This window comes from Apis florea, unplaced genomic scaffold, assembly GCF_048593485.1.
Source record: "Apis florea isolate Af1SG1 unplaced genomic scaffold, ASM4859348v1 contig_3367_pilon, whole genome shotgun sequence".
NCBI classification, from domain to species: domain Eukaryota; kingdom Metazoa; phylum Arthropoda; class Insecta; order Hymenoptera; family Apidae; genus Apis; species Apis florea.
In genome coordinates this window covers 5,748,211-5,770,091 of record NW_028256746.1, presented here as the reverse complement: position 1 = coordinate 5,770,091, position 21,881 = coordinate 5,748,211, and the positions used below count along the sequence as shown (strand labels likewise).

General features: G+C 41.0%; 2 protein-coding genes across 8 annotated transcripts in view; one reads left to right on the top strand and one right to left on the bottom strand.

Annotated features, from left to right (window-relative positions):
• Window positions 1-4,636: 4,636 nt before the first annotated feature.
• LOC100872872 (ankyrin repeat domain-containing protein 16) lies at window positions 4,637-21,644 on the top strand. Of its 5 annotated transcripts, none has more exons than XR_015293321.1 (5): window positions 4,637-5,186; window positions 5,254-5,517; window positions 5,621-5,876; window positions 13,837-13,918; window positions 20,452-21,644. XR_015293321.1 is itself a non-coding variant. In XM_086912107.1 (4 exons), the coding sequence occupies exons 1-3, from the start codon at window positions 4,880-4,882 to the stop codon at window positions 5,866-5,868; spliced, it is 819 nt and encodes a 272-aa protein (XP_086768233.1). In that variant the 5' UTR covers window positions 4,637-4,879; the 3' UTR covers window positions 5,869-5,876; window positions 5,985-7,757. The 5 variants fall into 5 exon arrangements, 3 of the variants coding, with proteins under 3 accessions (XP_086768233.1, XP_086768231.1, XP_031771124.2); XR_015293322.1 differs by lacking the exon at window positions 20,452-21,644 and adding an exon at window positions 17,057-17,294; XM_086912107.1 differs by lacking the exons at window positions 13,837-13,918; window positions 20,452-21,644 and adding an exon at window positions 5,985-7,757.
• LOC100864217 (Calcium-independent receptor for alpha-latrotoxin) overlaps window positions 5,964-21,881 on the bottom strand; it is a 366,602-nt gene continuing 350,684 nt past the window's right edge. For 2 of the 3 annotated variants that reach the window (XM_086912102.1, XM_086912103.1), the window contains 3 exons: window positions 20,508-20,729; window positions 14,255-14,452; window positions 5,964-12,824 (listed from right to left, as the gene is read on the bottom strand). In XM_086912102.1, coding sequence (XP_086768228.1) covers window positions 12,033-12,824; window positions 14,255-14,452; window positions 20,508-20,729 — 1,212 coding nt within the window. In that variant the 3' untranslated portion in view covers window positions 5,964-12,032. The remainder of the gene's footprint in view (window positions 12,825-14,254; window positions 14,453-20,507; window positions 20,730-21,881) is intronic. The other variant, XM_086912104.1, reaches the window with a different exon arrangement.

Sequence of the window (21,881 nt, the reverse complement as noted above, 5' to 3'; positions counted from 1 at the left end):
GATTTGCTGTTGAACAGTGTATGCAAATGTGGAAAGGTTGCTTCGGCAAAGAAGAGACGAAGAGAGACGAATCGATGTAATTTTGAAAGAAGAGATTTGTTAGACGAGTAAACGGTTTTTAAGAAAATCGTTCTATCGGGATGAGATTAATTTCGTTCGAATCGTTGGTTGCATAACGACGTTCGATCCATAATTTCGCGTTTAAATAATCCTATCCGTGAATCGTATCACGTCATTGGTACCGCGGTGAGAAAAATTTAATAAACCAGAGGAAAAAGAAAAAAAAAAAAGAAATAAATAAAATTGAAAAAGCGGTCAATCGGAAACCGGTATGACGTGTTCCTCGATCTAGCTCGCTAGATTCACGGCTTATGAATGAAAATACCTTATCTGTTCCGTCTAGAACAACTCTCTCTTCTCCTCCCGTTGGATATTTCGGGGTCGAGTGAGTAATAAGCCGGTCGATGATTAATTCTGTCATTCCTATTGAGCAACGCCGATCGCGAAACGGAGAAATTAATCTCGAATACCTGGTCGAGAGAGAGAGAGAGAGAGAGAGAGAGAGAGAGAGAGAGAGAGAGAGAGAGAGAGAGAGAGAGAGAGAGAGAGAGAGAGACGATTTCTTACTCAAGGAAAACACGGTGGCGCTTATCGTTCACAGAACTGGATATTATTATTCGATGGATTATGGCAAATATACGAGACGTGTGAGCAACTTGGCCTCAACTTGGAGAAGTTGTTTCAAAAAGTTTTCAATACGTGTCGTTTACGTCAGCCACGTCTCATCTCCGACAATGAAAATGTAGTTGCACCTGTACGCGGCTATATAATCATCGGTATTTGCACACTCGATGACCTTGTAGGTATCCGTATCGCTCTGTGGAGCCTTGAACTTGCACGGTGAAGAATCTGGTACGAAGAACTTGGAGGAAGATCGAGTCGATCTATCTTGGGATCTATCTTGGCGTCTCGATCGAACCGTAGTCGCATTCTAGATTTTCTCTGCCGACGATCGATCATTCTTTCGTAGATTACATAATCGAACGATCCTTCCGCGTCCCCTCTTTCGAATCCACCCTTTCGTATTTTTCCTTTCTCTCGAGAACGAAACGAAACGAATCGAACGAATTGTCGTTGATATTATTGTCGTATTTTTTCTTCAAGTTCGAGGAAAATTCTATTCTTTCCTGTTCTATTATTTATACAATAATCTTTACGGATCGATTTTGAAAAACTTTCCCGCGATCGTTCGCGGGAAACGAAAAACGAGATTGGTGGACGAATTGAAAGATCTTGAAACGAGATTATTAATATCTAGAAAAGAAAAGAAAACCTTGAACGCTACAACCCTATCGCGTGTGAATTTAAAATTCACCAACATCCGCGCTCTTCTTACCGATAATAATCGTTAACGTGACTCTCGAACGCGAAATTATAACCCAAGAGTTCAACCTTCTCGCAAGGTTAAGCGCGCAAAATCGGTCTGGCGGGCGGTGTGATTTCTCTCTCTCTCTCTCTCTCTCTCTCTCTCTCTCTCCTCCACTCGTTAGTTGCATTGCCTGTTGCGGCTCGAAGGCGATTATCCGTAATGGCGATTCAGCGAAGGCAACAATTGCCAAGACGAGCCACACTGATCACGCTTATCGTTCCTTAATTCCTATGAAATCTCGCGCGTTACGCAACACGTATCCGTCGACGATTTTTTTTTCCTTTTTTTTTTTTTTTCTCGAACGTACTCGAATGCGCTCGACTATGAGACTCGTCGCTTAAGGTCAATGCCAATGCGAATCGATCAAACGTTTGACTAACGTTCACAACCGATCGATCTGCACGATCGACACGAACTTGGATTTGATGTTTACAGGAAATTTTCAATAGCAGACGTTCATCACGAATGTCTTCCACGCGCGACAATCTAGTATCAGGATCTTTGCTCGCACGTGTGCATGCTATGGAAAAAATAACAAGTAGAAATTTTTGATACGATGCTATAATAGAAATGTTTGATAATAACGCAAACTGGGATCATAAAGTAAACATTTCCAATTCTTATTTGCACACCGTTCGAAAATATTTTTTCTAATTCGCGAATCAATTTCATAATTTGATGGATAACATTCAGCATTTACATTCTTTTCTTTCCTTTTTTCTTTCTTTTTTTTTTTAATATATTAACTTTCTTTGCGAGATATATCTCTTTATATCATTCTTCAATGATAAAATTTTCCCTGATTTTTAACACATTTTAAAATGCACACCGGTTGACAATTATTCCAACGAGTTTCGTAAGCTCATGGGGATTTCGTGATCCGCATTTTCGTGATGATCAAGTAGAGCTATAAGAATATAGAGATGTGCAAGGTAATCCGAACGAAAGATTTCTCGCGCGGAAATAGATAGCGCTCAAGGATCTGTTTCTATCCTTCGAGCATTTCATTTCTTCGTGTGAAAAGAGATATCCAGGATTTTCTTATCGTCGCGCATTAATCCGCGCGACTCGATAATCAAGTTGCAACCTCGGCATGTTATTTTTCGAATAGGAAGCGAGCGTTTCCGTGTGCGCAGATACACGCGAGAAAGAAAACGCAAGGAAAACAACGCGGGGAAGAAATCTATGGAAGCGTGAGCCCGAGCGTCTTTTATTCTTATTCTCTGACTGGCGCCAACTGATCGTCGTCATATCGGATCCGTGCAATTAAAGATTCAATTTCGCGTGAAATTATGGTTATCCAGACTGGGGAAAACGACGCGTTATTACAGGTTTGTCCTGTCTGTTCTGTTCTTCTTTTGTTGATGACTTCTTTTGATTTCCAAAAGAAAAAGATAAATGTAAAATGTTCACTGAACGTTTATTCGAATATTGTTTGTGCAGGGAATGGTTAAAAATTGTAATTGAAATAAAAGTATGACGTGTCTCTGGTGCAAAAATGCATTTTTCGTAGCAAAGGTAATAAACGGTAGTTCTTTTGAATTTAGGCTTACGACACGAATCGTACCGGTCAAACTTTCGATCGGATATCCATCGTGTATACCGAATCGGAGTTGTTTAACAAGTTTTAATAACATTGTTAGAAAGGTAGAATGCTTTTATGCAGTACAACAACGGTAACCACGAGGTATCAATCTTCTCGCATTGCATAAATTAACTTTGCACCGCGATTGAATGCGATGCAAGTTGAAAGGAGATTCATCGTATGCAAATTGACGATCGATTGTCGAGACCGTAGGGTGAATTATACCCATGTTGGCCTACGTTATGGCTGACAAAGGCACGGCTATCATCCGAATGCTTTACGAGCCGACGTAATAATCAAACGATCCAGAAAGTTGCAGCTTACAAGTTACAATCATTTGATACACGTGCATACGCGTATCGTATTCGTTCGAAAATATTATTAAATTAAAGTTCCGTTTTATTCTGATCGAAGTGTAATACGTAAATGCAAAATTCTCCATTCTTTTCTTTCTCCATCCTTATTCTATCTCGATTTATTCTATCGATCGATTTTAATCGCGATGGAAGTTTTTTATAATTGATACTACGCTTCGTGGCAATTTTTAACAATTAGAATTTTAAATATAGAATTTTTTATCTAACCGGTTGTTATTTAAAAAGACGGAATATTTTTCTATTTGATTTGTGAACATATTATAATAAACGGCAATTAATTAAGATAATTCGTAATACAGGTTGCGGCAAGGCCATCGATAGGCCGCATCACGCGAACGGCAGCACGGTCAGCAAGGTAAATAACAAGAGACGACGATGGCATCTTCAGTCCGGCAATTATATCGAAGCGAAAGGTGGATACTTTTGATCGAACCTTGAACGTTCGCGTGAAGCGATTTTCTCGCGATGCACGATGCTCATCGCGTATCCATATATACTCGGTTGCACAACCAGTCCGGAAACGCTTTATTGATGGTTAATTGTTTGCATTGTTATCTTGCGTCGACATAACGGTTATGGAAATTCTACGGAAAAAAACGAAATTGCCTTTCTAATTAAATCGTGAAACCTCTTGGGTTTCAATCTGTCGTAATTTTGATCGGTTAAACATTTTCGTCACGTTGATTAATTTTAATGAAGTCTAATAGACAATCGTTGACATTGGTTTATTAAGATGTGCGATCCGATGTCGTTGATGGCTTTTTAATCAGGTTTATAAATAATTAATCTACGTTTATCTATGTATTACATTTCATTTGTCGATTTTTTTTTTTTTTTATTTAAATTCTCACAAAATAGGAAACAAAAATTTTCTTCTTTGCTTTAGAAATATATTAGTTGCATCCTACCTCGAATTATGATGTTACAATTACAACGATTCTTTTATAACTCGTATCAATTCTAGATTTCGCACGATTAATTTTATTTTCAAAATGGTTTTATGCTTGGATGATTTAGCATTGCTCGATTGTTTACAATTTCTCATTATTTTCGTCTTATGTAAGTTCATCATACAAAGTAAATATTATTTATCAGTAGAAATTTTCCTTAACGATATATTATAAAATTGTTATATCATACAAAGGATAGAAATTTAATTTGTGTTTTAATATTAAAAAAATTCTAATGTTTAAATTCAATATTATCTTTACATTATAAAATATTTTAATATTAACCTTATTTGCAAATAAAATCGATTCGCGCCATTGAACGTCTACTTATACCGACGGTAGATGGCGTTGTTTCAAGTGTTTATACTTCTGTTGTTCTCTACGAGATGGTAATCTCTATCATTTCTACAGTGTTCTCGAGTGTTTAGTGTTTCTCTAGAATTTTTTTTTTATTAAAAATCTTCACATTTTTGTGAATGAAAACATTTTATTATTTTTATCTCACGCGTACTCCGTTTCTTGGATAATAAAAACTTATATGACGGATCCTAACCTATCGAAGAAATTTTTGCACGCCTGTCAAAGTGGAGACTTATCAAGAGTAGAAACTCTTGTATCCAAATATGATATTCAAGATTGGACATTCTTCCGGCATTTGTCTTCTGGTGACACCGCTTTGCATGTTGCTGCTCGTGCGGGTCATTTGAATATCGTTCGATATTTATATGAAACTTTCGAGAAACCAGACTTTAAAGTCGATGTTGCCAATAAAGATATGAAGAGACCATTGCACGAGGCGTCACAGTTTGCACGCAACGATATCGTGAAGTATTTAATTGAAAAAGGTGTTTTTCTCTCGTCTAACGTCATTTTTCTTTTATATTACTAACACTGAATTATTTTCATTTAAAGGTGCAACCATAGATGCATTGAAACGCGCTGATTGGACACCGCTCATGCTGGCTTGTACAAAAACCGGAAACGATGCGTACGAATGCGTTGCCGCGCTTTTGAGGGCACAAGCAAATCCGTTTTTGCGAAATAAAGATGGATGGACACCGTTACATTTGATCTGTCGTTCTGGCAACGAAGATGCATTTGATTTATTGGTGAGTCAGTTCACTAGATGCATCGACGATCGAAGCAATAATGGCCGAAGCGCTATACACATTGCTGGTAATAATTTTTATGCTATGTATTTTAATATGTATAAATTGTAGAATAATTTTAATTATATACCTATTTAATTATACCATCTATTCTCTTATTAATTTTTTAGCATTTCACGGACACGAACGTTTGGTCGATCGACTTTTGGCGCTTAATTCGAATTTTCTGAATGCGCGGGATTCCACAGGATCCACTCCTCTTCACGAATCTGTTAAAGGAGGTCATCTAATCGTGACGAAACGATTAATAGATCTGGGAGCTGATGTTAATGCTACGGATAATGTTGGTCAGACCATCTTACGCATAGCAGCTATAATTGGAAACGAAGAAGCTGTGAAAGATATTTTAGAAAATTAATCGAAAGAGTAAGTAAAAAGAAACAGAGGATTAAATAAATTGTTCCTTTTTTTTTATGCAATTAGGAAATTTTCTAATCTAGAGAAAAATAAGACTTTTCTTTTTTTTTTATTCAGAGATTGGTACACATTTATTTATCCTTTTTTCCTGTATCAGACAGTCTTAAAGAAGCATACAAAAATGAAGAAACGGAGGCTCTTAGTAGATCGGAGATACCTAGATTTTACATTCTTCTTGTTCATTTGTGTTTTTCTTTTCCTTCTTCCTCTTCTTCTGCTTGTTCTTCGGTCTTTCTCTTCCTTTTCATTTGTAGCGTGCGCAGGCAGGCGATGGATGATTCACGGGAAACTTACGCGTAATTACATGCTAAAACCGTGTCCGTGTATTTTTTCCTTTATTTCCTTTAAACACGTTCGTTTAAATATCACTTATAAACAGGGAACATAAATGGTAAAGATCACAGAATTTTTACGAATTCTATGTGAACATGAATCGTGCGCCGGTTTATTCAAAATTCTGCAATTCTGCAATCGTTGTTTTTGCTTCTTCGTGTCTTTTGGATAAAAATAGTTCGGTAAAAAGCCGATTCGAAAAATATTCCAATACTTTCGAATGATGAGCGAGTGGGGAAGGAATGAGATGATCGGTGCACATACGTGTGGCGAGGGAACGTTCCTATTTTCCAATTTACTTTGGATTTACTTTCGGCAATTGCTTTGAATTTCCTTTCACTCATCGTTCCAATGCATTTCTTCCTTTCTTTTCTTTTCTTTTTTTTCTTCTTTCTTCCCTTCTTTTTTCTTTTTCTCTTTTTGCACGCGAAATAAAAAGTTAATCGCTAAGTATCTCGAGGGACGACACGATCGTGGTTCGTTTGGAAAATCGTTTACGCGATGCTGCGGACGAGAGAACAAGGATGAAAAGTAAAGAGAGACAGCGCATACGATTGAAAGGAACATCTCGAAATTGGACAGTACGGACAGGTGTGTCGATGTCGATCAGAGAGAGAGAGAGAAAGAGAGAGAGAGAGAGACAGAGAGAAAGAGAGAGAAAGAGAGAGAGAGAGATCAGTCTCGCGTGAAAAGAGGAGAAGGATCGAGATCACGGGCGAGGGGGATGAGAAAGGAGGGAAGGGAAGAGGATGGATTTATATTTATAAAACGGCTAAGGATAAAACATGCATTGTATATCTGTCCATCTGATTAATCGTTTCCATTCTTAATCTTTTTTCTTTCCTCTTCTATTCTCCAATCTTCTTTCCCCTCTCTTCCGCTTTTGTCTACCTTCGCGCTCTTCTTCTTCTTTTCCCTATGAACTTTCCATTCATTCATTCATTTAACAGTAACCTAACGCACGGGACGAGTGCTTGAGTTCATATTTAATCTTTTTTTTTACATTCCCTCTTTCATCCGCCGAACTTACATATTATTTATCGATCTTTCTTTTTTTTTCGTTCTTTTTTTTTTTAATCCATACCCTCTCTTTAGCGGAGTCGTTTATAAATATCCAATGATTATTCGGGGCTCTCATTTAATATTGTTATTATATTTTTTTTTTCTGTTTCTTTTACTTCCTCGCTTAATTTATTTACACATTAACTAATTACGCTTGGGACTTAAGTTAAACCGCCTCACGCATCCGCCATCACGATAATAGTCACTGTAATATCCACTACTTACTAATAACTTGTCTTATCTAGTGTATTCTTTTCTGTTTTCACATCGATCGTCTCGGTCGCCTCTCGTTCTTTTCACCTCTCTTTCTCATCATCATCATTTCCTCTCATGCACACACAATTCTCTCTTTCGCACTTTTCTTCAGCGCATTTCTCTCTTTTTTCTTTTTTTCTTTGTTCCATTTACATTACAACGTGTTCAACATGTACAAAGCCCTATTTACATTATGTACACGACTTATTTCGAGAATTTTCCAATGATAATGTTTCTCACACACTCCCTCTCCCCTTTCGCACGCGACAAATCCTCAAACCGGTGCGTTCTCTTTTCCTTTTCTTTTTTCCAATGTGGTGGCCCGCCGGTTACGCCGGTTACGTTGTCAATGCAAGAAAAAAAAAATATATATATATATATAAAAACGAAAGAAAGAAGAATAAAACGAAGGAGAGAGAGAAAAGAAAAAAAACGAACGGTAATAAAATTACGCAAATTCGTAAAATCGATTGCCTATTCATCCAGGCACAAATGCGCTCGAGATTGTTCCCGTCTACTTGGCTCTTGGTAATACATCTTCCCTTTTATCCCCTTTCATCTCTTTCGATTACGACAAGTCGAACGGATGGAATGTGGCTGCGTTTTTCGATATATTATCCGGTAGTTCTCTAACTCGTTCCATGGGCAAGACCTTTCGCTTGTACAAAATTCGTAGAATCTAAACTCTGTCGCACCGTGGACAGAGGCGCCGCGATTGAAACGTTCGCGAGACGCGACGACGCAAGGGAGAAAACGCAGAGATGCACGAATCGTTGGACGAATGGAAATTTTAACCGAGTTATCGACGAATCCGTCGTCGCGTATCGTAACGCGTGTCTCTCACATTTAACAGTTACGAACGACGCACGAAGGCTTCGCATAACGAACAGTGTTCAAGTCCAATTTTGTATCGTTGATTCTTCTAAGAAACTCTGTGAAATCGCATAGAGTTATTGTTATTTTGATTAAACGACGCGAAATCTCGAGGACTCGACACCCGATTGACTTTCGTAACACTTGGTGCGTTGCTCTGTAATTGACTGAAAAAGATATCTCGCTCGGTTGTTGTCTCCTTATCGTGACGACGAAGGAGTGGAAAAGTGGAACGAAAAACAAAAAAAAAAAGAAGAAAAAAAAAAAAGGAACGTTTAAGATAGCAAAAATTCGACTCTCTTTTTTGTGACACGACACTTCGTCCGGATGATGATTTCGAATGGCGAGCGACCGAGTACAAACTTCTGGTTTTATTCGCTGACGAGAATAAACGAAACGTGTGACGTGAATTAGAATTTCGTGGCAAAATGGAAATGATATATATATATTTACATACTCGACATATTTTCGTTCTACCTTTAACATCAGTGGACAGAAACGGTTTCCGGATGCGCTTGTCATCTCAAACTACGCTTGTGCGAAGGGATCTCTAAAAAGTGGAAAAACCAAGATACAACTGCGCGAATGGGTTCTCGCGATGTCAAAGAATGAGCAATTTACGTTTCATAGAAGTCGGAGGAAACGTTCGTAACGCTTAGCAATTAGCTACGCTGGTACCCTTAAACGCTGATTATCGCTATTTATAATTCGCCTATAGATTTATCTTCGCCTTAACGTACGATTTGCCGGAGAGAAGGATCACGGCCGGCCCGGCTGAGCAGGGAAATAAATTAAAGAAAAAAAGGAAATTATACGTAATAAAAAAAAAAAAGAAGAAAGAAGAACCGAGAGAAAGAGTACATTGAATTCAACTGTATTCGCGTATTCCTTTGAACGGAGGAAACGGAAGTTCGAACGCTCGATTGAAAGAATAATTTACAATTTACAATTTAACAAATTTCTCATATTTGGCTGAAGAACCATGATACGATTAAAAAAGAAAAGAAATAAAAAAATAAAAAACAAAAGCTTGGAAAAAGAAGAACCTTGTCTTTGCAATTAAGTTAACCCAACATATCTTTCTCCTGTTATATCGGTTCGAGACGAGCATCGAGCCAAAAATGGCGCGTCGAGAGAGCTCGACGTTCGTCGTCGCCTGATATACGCTTCCGTTCGTCGACGATGGATCTTCTTTGCAAGCACAAAATTTCGCCCCTCGATTCGATGATCGAATGACAGCGAGTTCACCCGATCGACCAACTCTCGATACATCTCGAATTTTCGCATTTCGTTCAAGCGTCGTTCTTCGCTGATCATCGGATCGTCGGATCTCAACACGAGTTGTTAATTACACATTAGATAACACTCACGGATGATAAAAAATAAATAGCGCGCGGGTTCCCTTAGTTACACATTAGATTACGCGATTACGACATATACCTTTTTTTGTTCTTTAAAAAATAGTAAAAAACAGTGACTAAGTTTTTTTTCGCTTTTTCCATGTCGCTCGGAAAATCGCTTCGTATCACTATATATATAATATATATATATATATTTATATATATATACTTGTTTCGTACAACTCTCGCCCACTTTTCTCTCTCGTATTTTTTTTATTTTGTTTGTTTATGTATATATATATAATATCGTTACTGTATACATACATATACATTTATATATATATATATCATTTTTTTTTTTTATTTATAAAAATAACATTCTGGGACTAAAACGTAACGTTCCAAAAGCAATGTACAAGTGAGGAGCTGGCTGGGACGACCGATAAAGGTACTTTTTTTTTTTCTTTCTTTTTTTTAACCGCGGTTAACGTTAAACTACTAATCTTTCTTACTCGGTTTAAAATGGACATTCCTTTCTGTTCTTTCTTTCTTTCTTTCTTTTTCTTTTCTTTTCTTCTATCTCCGGAACTCGAAGATTTCTTTCTTTCTTTCTTTCTTTCTTTTTTTTATCTCACGAATAAATCGTTACCTTCCGAAGCAGATCGTGTCGCAGAAATTTTCACGAAAAGCTAAATCTGGCGACTTTAGAAGTAACTCTACGATACGATCACTAATGTAACGCGATAATGATTAATCGAAGTAAGCGTCGATCGATTATTTTAAGTTTAACTTTAGTTTTTTTTTTTTTTTTTTCTTTCTTCTTCCTATGGCGAGGTCGATATCGATCAGCAATTCCGCGATATGTCATCGAACGCTCCCCTCTCCCTCCCCCTCATCCTCCCACCCCCTATCCCCCGGCCCCCGGTTCGATGAAAGTCGAGACGTTCGAAAGGAAACAGACGGGCATCAGATTCCTTTATCGTGTCGTCGTTGATTCCCTTCGCTGGGGATCCAAATCGAATTCTCATCGATCGAATGACCCGTTAACGAACGATTTTTTCCCGCCCACAAACTTTCTCATCGATCTCGATATGTCTCATTATTATTTCTCGAATCGTTTTTTTTCTTTTTTCTTTTTGTTTCGTTAACGAGCGTAGCCAGCCATCGACGAGATCATCGAGGAAGAAATCTTTATTACCTCGATCTTTTACGTGAACGCGTACGAGGGACAGGCTTCGAGGATAATGATCGATAACGAACAAGAACAACATCCTGAAGAACGGAAGGAAAATAATTATCTCCAACATTATTACGTGCGTTGAACGATCATCACGTACGAATTTTCATTGACAATCCGCACTCCTCGAAACCTCGAGCTCCGTAAGCGTTTCCCCGTAAGCAAAATCTTAAGTAAACCTAGAAGAGGACTCGTCACGTTTTATCGTTCTTCGCACGACATCGTATCCGCGCGTCGTTTCGTCAATGAGCCAATTCCAAAGCCCGAGCACAGCTTCTTCGACGGTTACAACGACGATTATCGAATTAACTTCAACAAGATTGTGTTCTTCGTGATTGTTCTTTCTCTCTTTTTTTTTTTTCTTTTTTCCTTTTTTCTGTAATAATTCACACTATCGTATTCACAGATACTCCTCGGCGTTTCGTCACACACTCGCACGATTCTTGAACCGGAGACGACAGACACGTCCGTTGGCGTGGACATTGCGCGGGTGCACGCAAATTCTCGAAAAGAAAAAAAAAATATATATATATATATATAAACGGAAACAGAAACAAAGGAGAGTCGAGAACGGCCGGCGAAGGGCCGTGCCCGCTTATGGCTAAGAAACGCAACGGGGCAACCGTAGAGTCGCGTTTGAGCTAGAAACTCGTTCACAATTCTTCTCGTTCATCCGTGCTGAAACGTAGAGGTCGAGACGCGCGTCGATCGTATCGTTTTCTTCGTATCGGGAACGGACCGCCGTTGTTCAAGAAGGGATCATCCTCTCCAATTCTCTATCCGCGCGATCCCTCTCGGAATCGCGAGATTTCGCGAGAGATCCGATCCCCCTCCGTGACAAACGTTGTGCCGCAGAAGCGCACGATCGATCGTTCCGTCGATCTCCAACGATCGAAAACGGCGGCGTCTCGAGAGGCGAGAAACTGCTCCATCCACCCATCCATCATCCTTCGTGCGGAAGGAAGACGAAGAGGACGACAAGATGCTGGCACCTTAGGGGGCGTCCTAACACTCGCTGTACGAAGGGGGTGGCATCCCGCGGCCTGTGTACATGTCCGTCTGCGGCTGCAGATGACAGACGACCGTGTGCCCGTCCAGAACCGCGACTGTTCTCGTGTGGTCCGGCTGAGGCGGTATGCCGTAACTGGCCGGAAGCCGGGGCAACTCGCCCCTCTCGTACCATGCTTGCTGCTTTCTCAACTTCTCCCAACAAGTGTTGAGTGTCCTCTCGAACGCGGGGCTGTACTCGTCGCAATGGATGTTCCCACCTCCGCGATCCGTCAACGTTTGCCCGTAATGCATTAGATTTCTGTCGGTGGCGGGCGAGTACGGGATCAACGGCCTGTGATCCCCGTAACTTCTCGACGATTGCCTGCTCATGTCGCTCTGCCTTCTCCCATCCTCGTCCGACATGTCCGACACTTGGATCTCGCCGCCACCGCCCCCGCCCCCCCGCTCGATCTCCTCGTAAACGGGCTCGTCCTCGTTGGCCAGGTCCCGCGGCAGGTGCACGTGTTGGCCGTGGTGGGCGTGCAGCTGGTGATGACCCGGCCCGTTCACGCGACCGTCCACGATCTCCGTGTACTTGTGCTTGTACGGCATCGCGGCTCGTCTGCCGCCGCCGCCCCCGCCGGTCGTCCTGTTGCCGCTCATCTCGTTCATCCCCTCGTTGATCCCTCTCGCGCCGCGGTTCCGCCCGGAGTGGCCCAGGGTCATCGTGTTGTGCGTCCTGGGCGAGTCTTCCTGCTCGGACCCGCCGTGCCCCGAGTCCCGGGAATACGATTTAAAAGAAATGTTCTGCGGGATCAGACAGACGATCAAGTTTGCGATGAGCGAGTGCGAGACCATCGTGATCCACGTGATCGTGGATCGGATTATATATATATATATATAAGAGAGAGAGAGAGAGAGGTAATGGGTTGTTGGTGACGGTTAACACAAAGTGATAATGATCGACAATCTCGTGTAACTCGATGGTAAATAACGAGGGGAGGGGGATCGGTGTGATCGGCGAACGCGAAGATCCTTGCGAAGATTTCTGCAAGAAAATCGCGCCGGAAATTTCTTTCGTTTGTTTTCGAATCGACGAGTTTCGTTCGAATGAGGAACGAGGATTCGTTTTTCCTTCGGCCGAGAGATCGCGCAGAGAAATAATAGCGAGGATCTTCGTTCGCGTGACACGCGCGACGAGTTACTATATATATATGTAAGGGGTGGTGACGAGCCTCACCGAGGACCAACCTCGATGATCTCGATGGGGATGTTTCACAAAATTCACGAGCTCGCATGCATGGTACGAAGGAACGAGCGAGAAGATTCGGTAGTACGTGCTGTGTGATATGTACAAGGGCTATGATCATGAGGGGACATACGTTCGTAGCATCATTCTCTCACTACTGAACGTAAAGAACGTAAAGAAAGGAGAAAAAAGAACGCACACGACGCACACACACACACACAGACACACAACGAGCTACGCGTTCGTAAAAGTACAGGCGTTTTCTTTATCTTCGGAAAAAAATTGAATCACGTACGTAACAACGATTCTTCGCGATCATCTCGCGTCGAACTCGGAACCATAATGAACATTCTCTCCTCGAAAAATGTTCTCTCAAGTGTTTCTACATCTTTCGATTGTTTCGTTAAAGTCATTTCGAAAAAAAAAAAAAAAAAAAAAGGAAAAAAATTAAAGAGGTTCTTCTCGGAGACGTTTCGAAAACGAATATGATCGCGATTGAACGAAGAATGGGGGGGAGAAGGGGAAGGGTTGCAAGCTTTCGTTTGATGGAAATCTTTTTTTTTTTTACAGGAAACGATTTATCCCCACACCTCCATGCGATTTTCGAAACGGTTCCGGGTTCTCTATATATAATCTCGAGGTGTCGTCTAAGGTGTGCAAAATGTGTCTCTAGGTGCTTATGTTATCATTGTTAATATGATACGAACCGAGAAAAGGACGAAAAGAAACGAGAAACGGAGATGTAACTGAAGATGTAAGAATGAAGTGAAACGTGAAAGAGAATGAATGAGGAGAAAGTAAAGGTAAAAAATAAAAAAATCGTGGCATGCAATCAATTAGAGAAACAATATGGCAGAATAAACATAGTGAGAGAGAAAGAAAGGAAAGTTCGATCGAAACAACACGACACGAACGAGCGAGCGAGCGAGCGAGCGAGCGAGCCTTTTTTTTTTTTTTTTTTTTTTCTTAGCTGCGGTGAGTTAGTTACCTTCCACATGAGGTTTTTGTTAAGGTGGCCCCAAGTGGCGGTGGCAGATTTGGGGATATTGGGAGCTGAGGGTAAGAAGGCGTGACGGGCGTAGGGCAGGGTCGCCACGATGTGAGCCTCTGTCGAAGAGGATTCACGTGGCGCTGTTACTGCCGGCTGCCTATCGACAATCGCCCAGCTTCGACCGGACGCCAAGTACTGTAAAAATCGAACCATTCGCCGTTCCCTCTTAACCCTTCGTTCACTACGGAATGGGGATGAGATCGAGTGTTGTGTCCTCGATGAATCTTGTGTACATATATATATATATATTGTGTCTTGGATTCTCAAGCGTTTTCTCAAGGAAGGAATATGTTCTTTGGATCGTTCGTTCGTGTCCATTCCACGAACGTGGAATGAAACGTGTTGTGAACCAATTGTTATCGGCTAATTAACGTATTGATTACAAAATTTTGATTACGTAATTTTGTCGTATAATAATGTAATCGGAAGTTACAGTCGGGTCGATGATAGACTATTTTACCCGCGCGCTGTAATACACGAGAGTATAATACGCTCAGCAGACAATACTCGAAAGATCAAGTGATTAAACATTGGAGACACAATAGGGACAACACAATGGAACACCGATGTTCTGAGAGAGGACATTGAAACGTCGAGTAGGAAAGGTTGCCATTATGATCATTAACCTCTCGCTAATTGCCCGGCTCGTTTCGATATTAATTAAAAAAAAAAAAATACCGCAATTCACCAGTAAACAAAATTCTCGCGAAATCATCTCGGGCAAAACACCTTGCTCCTTAATAAATAAATCCTCGCGTTCTTCTAATCTCGACTCTAAGCATCGCGCATTTCTTTCTTCGTCAATTTCGTCGAGAATTTTCTTTCCTTTTTTTTTCTTCTTCTTCTTCCTCTCTCCTCGAAACTAATTAACCCGACGAGGTTACTCGTGATAAATACGGTTGATGTAATCGCCAGCAACGAGAAGGATTAACCGGATTCTCGTGCGCGACACGGTTTAAAAAGGGCCTCTAACCCTTCGAAAGCGTGGCTGGCGCATATGGACGAGATAAATCCGAGATGATATCTCGCGGAGCTGCAATGCTCGCCGGAAGTGTGGCGGATTTAACTCGTACACGGGCAAATCTACGATGTAACGGACTGAGATACGCGTCGTCGGCACGCACACCTTGAACGCACAGAAGTGTTGCGTTCCTGGACGACCGTATATTCGACCAATACGATTTTCCAAGATTTTTCCGCTTCGTGGCGAGGACGGAATGTGTGAAAATTCTGAAAAATTTAATCATCGATCTCTCGATCTCCTTTCGATCGACAGACGATTCTTCCATTTACGATTATTCGAATTTCTTTCGGTCGATCGGTCTCTCCTCTCACCCCCATTCGTAGATATTAATTATTTTAGTAGATTCTCAAGAATTTATCCATCGAAGATGATCATCGATCGATAGTCCTTCTTAAGTGGAAAGGAGGAGCCGTCGCGATGGAGCAAGGCGAGATGCAACGGAGAAACGTGGCGCGAGTCCTCTTTGTTCTCTTATTGTCCGTAATGAGATAACGTCGGGAACCGGCTCCTCGTTTGCGCGGTTGACGTGGAAGACGAGCCGTCTGTACCGGTCCGTATCCGTTACCGATCATCGGTGGTGTCGAATAAAATTATCCTCCACGCACGACTTGCTAAAATCTTTTTACCAATGAAAACGATCGCGCAATCGATTCTCCACGATTCGTTCACTCGGTTAATTATAGCCGATTTTTCGAGCTTGCCGCCTCGATTCAAAGGGCGGCACTCCTGCGTCTCTCTGGATCGCGTTAAATCAATACGTTTCGATATCTGATCCGATATCGATCCCATCCTTGCCCCTCGTCGCGCGAGAATATGCGCCTAGTTAGTGTTAATTAGCGAAAATGCGAGGGGAGAGAGAGAGAAAGAGAGAAAAAAAATAGGAAAAAAAAAAAAAGAACGATTTCTCTTTATACGTGTACGTGTGTGCGTATGTCTGCTGCGTTTGCTGCGCGTGTATACAGAGAGCAAAGGTGACGAAGAAGAAGGGTAGTACGCGTGTATGTGCGCGCGCGCGCGTGTGTGTGTACGTACGAGTTGTGCGTTGCAACAGGAGGTGTGAGAGAGATGTGAAATGTTGATCGGTTCGGCGAGGATTTTTTTTCTCGTTTTTTTTTCTTCTTTTCTTTCTTTTTTCTTTTTCTTTTTTTTTTTTTTTTTTCATAGCTTTCTCTTGTTCCTCGTGCTTAAGTAATCGGCCGTGTGAGCGGGCCAAAGAGCGTCTCGACGCTCTTTTGATGTGACGTGCGTTTGACAGGCTGTGAACCGAACCGAGAACATCGATCGGAGAGCGCGAGAATACTTTACGAAAAGGAAAACGAGAGAAAGAGCTAATTCGAGCGCTCTTCGATCGAACGATCGCTTGACAAGTGAGCGGCTTAAAGATAATACTAGAGATTTCGACTGCGTGGACAGAATTCGACGAGAAAAAAACGGGGGGCAGAATATATCGCATATTCTTCTTCAGGGGACGAGAAAAAGTTTTCTACGTTTGTGTGTATACATATATGTATATATATATATGTATATATATATATATATATATATATATATATATATATATATATATATATATATGTATGTATGTATAGATCGATCGTATTCTGTCCACGCGATTGGATAAGAATAACATTACACACGCTCGTACATTACGAATCTTTCTCAACGTTATATACTTCCTTTATGGTCTTTATGAAAATTCGTTTCAATTTCCTTAGTGACAGTATTATACCGGTCGGCTCACGCATCAGTGCCTCGAGAGTAAAAAGGATAAGCGGCAAACAGGTTTGCGAGGAAGCCAGTGGCTGGATACGCTAGCTAGAGCAGATGCTATTAGTCGGAATGCAAGATCTGTCTTCTCAAACCTCGCGATGCAAGCTATGTTCTATTAATGTTTCACGTGTTATTTATATCATCACATTAATATTTCAAAAGGTAAAGAATTTTTTCAATGTTTTTCGTTACTGGTTATTCAAACTACCGTTACGCGTCGATTCGCGCATCTTACGAGGCGATTCTTTTTCCCGACGAATATAAAACAGCGTGCAGACAGGAAATTTGGGGCAGGCCAAAAGTGTAGCAGTTGGAGAGGCAATTCGTCGGAGGCGCAGCTGCGAAACCGATCGTACGAATCATCGAGATGTTTACAGATTCGTTACGTTCTCTCGTAGCGTGGCGAGTTCTCTCTACCCGGCCGTAGAGAAGTTTCGTTTCATTGACGATCTGAAATCATCATCTGAAATAAATCTGAAGAGGTGAGGGCGAGCGAGCCATTCGTCGTGCTCGCGCTTCGCAGTAAAAAGTAACGTCTCGTGTATCGAGACAAAAGGAGGGGGGCGAAAGGAGGAAGGGAACGAGGGTACAAAGTAGCCAGCAACCGCGTTACACCAAACCCAGAGCCAGATAAGAAGCACGAAAATCACCATTGTTAGTAGGAGGTCTTGCAAATAGTACGTTCGCGTGTTTACAGGTGTGCAAAATGGAGGAGCGAGAGAGCGTGCCATGTATTCCCCCCCCCCCCCCTTTTTTTTTCGCCTTCTGGTCGAATGCTATATGGAATATATAACCGAGAATTTCTCTTTCTTCATTTCTTCTTTCCACGTCTTTTTTTTTTTTTTTCGCTTGTCGATACACCGATTTCCTTTCTATTTTATTATCTACGTGCGTATGCATTCGCGAGAAAACGGATCTCGTGAATTTTTTTAAACAGAGCGAGAGAGAGAGAGAGAGAGAGAGAGAGGAGCAGTTATATACGACAAGTACAAATTCATAAAAAATCATGGTGTTACGAGAATATTTTTATTTCTTCGGTTTTTCGGGTTTCGTTGAATGTTTGAATCGAAAGCATTTTTTTAATATCTTCCAAGCGCGTTCGAGCTCTACGTTAACAATTATACAACTGCAACAGCTACCCGTAGTTGGGTAGAGAGAAAGAAAAAAAAAATAAAATAAAATAAAATAAAATGAAAAAAAAAAAAAAAAGGAAAAAAAATAATAGTGCACATCGTGGCGTGCGAGCGTCGTTTATTTTTGCGAAAACCACGAGGCACGTGCGTTACGAGCCGTTCTAAAATTCGGTGAATTTACAGCGGTGTGTCATGGCAAATTCACGAACAAACGCGGTGAAAAAAAAAAAAACACAACGGAGAGAAGAAAGAGAGAGAAGAGAGAGAGAGAGAGAGAGAGAAAAAGTTTCAATGGTATACAATTGTACATATAATTGTCATACATAACGTGTCGTTCATTATATCCAGTCGGCTCGTGTCTCTAGTAATCTCTACCAAATCCGATAAATTCGGCCCGACAATTGGCAATAAATTTTTTTCAGAGAATACAACGACACAACGACCGCACACATCCAACTGTGTTTATCGTTTCATCTCTACAACCGAGTATCGTTGTTTTATCATACAAATCTATGGCATGACCACGTTCAATAATTTTTTTTTTTCCCTCTCTCCCTCTCTCTCCCTCTCTTTTTTCTCAATTTCTCTCTCGCTTTTTTTCCCCTCCCGTTTTTCCCTCCAAACTTTGAATATCGTTCTTCGCATGCTTCCCCCTTTCTCTAAATCTACTCTAACTTTCTCGATATAATATATACATTTATCTTTCTCTCTTTCTCTTTATTTCTCTCTCTCTCCCTCTCCCTCCCCCCTCTCCTTCTCTCTCTTTCTCTCTCTCTCTAAATTCTCCGCAGCGAGCGCGATAGAGCCGAAAGAGTGGAACGGTTCGTTAAATGCCTTTTTAGCTCGTCCCGTTCCAGAGCCAGTTTTTCGAGGTGGCGAAGCGATTCTCGATGACGTTAAAAAAGTGTTTCTGGCACGCGTCGCTTTTGAGCGGAACGCGCGCCCATTCGAAACGAGTCTCCCTCGACTAGGAGGGTCGAGGACACCCACTTCACAATTTATCCTGCAACAGACTTGGGGTAACATATTAAAAAAAAAAAAAAAAAAAAAAGAAAAAGAGGAAGAAGAAAACGAAGAAGGGAGAAAAAAGTGAAACGGAATAAAAAAAGAAAGGAAACGCGGTTGAATGTACGAGCTACTGCTATTAGAGTAGATTTCGAGGACGATAATAGTTGTAGCCTACTACTGGTTAACCAGTTGAATAAAAAGTTTCGAAATCTCTTCATTTTCCTAAGCGTTGGTCACTGATTACCGAAGATGAGACCGAATTGTTTCTGGGAAACGAGTACAAGATAATAATTTTTTAAAAAAGAATCGACTGAATCGAGTGACTAGATCGAGAGAACTTGATATCGAGACAAGAAGAGGAATCGTATCAGTGAGAACTTCGTAATCGTGTGACAGAGGACAATAGGTGCATCGTTGAATCGAAGTGGAGGATCCGGCCGAAAAGCTCGGCCGTTAGAACCGTGGAATGGAGACCGTTCCCCTTAATCGCGTGAACGATCGTGCAACGGACAAGAAAATATGAGTGATTGGCTGGCCGGACGAAAGAATTCGACCGATAAAGGTGCAAAGAACCTTGGCGAACTTATCAACTCTCAAAGGCTTGGTTGACGTTTCGTAGAACGAGGGACAGAAACGAGATGGATAGAGAAAATGCGTTATTAATTCCAGTACCATTAATCATAGCTGAGTTAACCGGCAGAAACAAGCGATAGTTGGAAAGGAAGAATAATTAGAAACGAAAAGGAATACAATAGTCCAGTATTATAGAGAGCGAGTCGATAAGAATACAAAAGAAAACCAGCTTGGTTGAAAAGTAATAGTAATATAAAGAGTGCTAAAAAGTAAGAGAGAGAGAGAGAGAGAGAAAGAGAGATCTATTTTCTTTCGTTCGTCCTCCTCCTCCTCCTCCTCCTCCTCCGATCCTAAAAAAATCCCCTATCGTATCGTTTTCTCCGGCGCGGACAAATTGTGCGCGCGTTCGATCGTGGTGAAAAACTGGATGGAACAAATCCGATTTCGAAAGAAATCGATGGAAAATTTTCTCGGTTTGGTGTAGAAGCGGCTATCGGATACCTTGCTGAGCGGGATGCCTATTGTGGTTGCTAGGTGCCATCATGTGCATCTGGTGTGCCCCGACCGGCGACCTCAGCGACAAATTGTTCAGGTTCACGTTTATCGAAAGATTCGTATTGTTACAGGCGGCGGTCAGGTTGTTGTGATTGTTGGGCGGTGACGTGGTCGTTGTTGTACCCACATTGGAGGCGGCGTGCGGCGACAATCCGGAGCTGTCTGTGGTAGGCGCCGACGGATTCGACGAGGTGTTGTGAGAGCCGAAGTCCTTGCCGCCATTTGCGCCACCACCGCCGCCGCTGGTACCGGAAGAACCACCGGAGCTTCCGGCCACCGTCTTGGAGCACCTGAGGCACTTGGGCAACCAGGAGTGGCGGCGCACGAACTTCCTGTATTCCTTCCTCACCTGCAATGGCGAAGCAAACCCACCCCCCGAACGAAAGGTTTTTTTTTAACGGTGCACAAGAAAGAACCAAGGCAAGTGCGAGCGGCGCGTTAGTTTCTCGTTCGCGATGAATTTCAAAAAAAGAAAAAAAAAAAAATAAAGTAAAAGTAAGGAAACGATCTTTCGAAGGATGATCGATACGACGAAGGATGAATATGCAATTATATTGAGAAACATGAATCGATCGAGTTTACGTACGAAGCGTTGGTGCTGAATTTACAGATAAATCAGGAAAAGAGCGGTGCATCCTGCAGTGGCAACCAAAATGTAAATGTTATTAAAAAAAAAAAAAAAAAGAAAGGAAAAGAAAAATCAAGATAACGAGCTGCAAATTAATCTATACAGGATCCCGGTTGATTCGACGAATAAACGTGGATGATTTTCGATTGCCACAGCACTTTATTTGAGACATCATTCGTTGTTATCGTGATTGTTTGCGAGATACCATACGATGCCTAGATTACGTCACGTTTAACATGATTCTGTTCAAACGATCCTCTCGCTTACGGAATTACTCGCTACTTATATATAATATACGAAGAATCCGCTTTCGTACATCAGTGCATCGTATTCTCATGTTACAAGATCTTTGACTCGTGAGTAATTGTGTTTAACTATAAACCTTACGATATAGAAACAGTTTTACAATCTTTATATATTTATATATATTTATATATATAAATATCCAATTCGACAATTGATTCTCTGATTTTATTACTTTTCTCGGAACAGTTGACAATAATAATATATATTCGTTTGCTCTCGAAATCGTTTCGCGATTTTGTTTGATACAAAATTGAAAAATATATGTATATACGCATAATCAATCGAACAAATTGTTATATTCAATAATAATAATTATTATTATTATTATAATTATCGTAATTAATCGATAATGATAACATTTTCTTCTCGCAACACTAATTGCTCGCACTAATTAGGATGCCACGCGAATTCTCATTAACGAGATGGAGAAAAGATGAAAGAATGAAGGATGATTGAACGAGGTGTTCTAACGCGTCGAAACGCGGTTTCAACAACACCGGCGGCATAGATTTCCTTTTTTTTTTTCTCTTTTTTTTTCTTTTTTTTTTTTTTTTTTTTTTTAAAGTA

Bases quoted from the DNA above. Each gene is read 5' to 3' on its own strand.
- LOC100872872 (XM_031915264.2), top strand. From the start codon at position 4,880: ATGACGGATCCTAACCTATCGAAGAAATTTTTGCACGCCTGTCAAAGT. The intron at 5,187-5,253 runs GTGTTTTTCTCT...TTTCATTTAAAG, and splicing joins GAAGTATTTAATTGAAAAAG to GTGCAACCATAGATGCATTG. The intron at 5,518-5,620 runs GTAATAATTTTT...TTAATTTTTTAG, and splicing joins AAGCGCTATACACATTGCTG to CATTTCACGGACACGAACGT.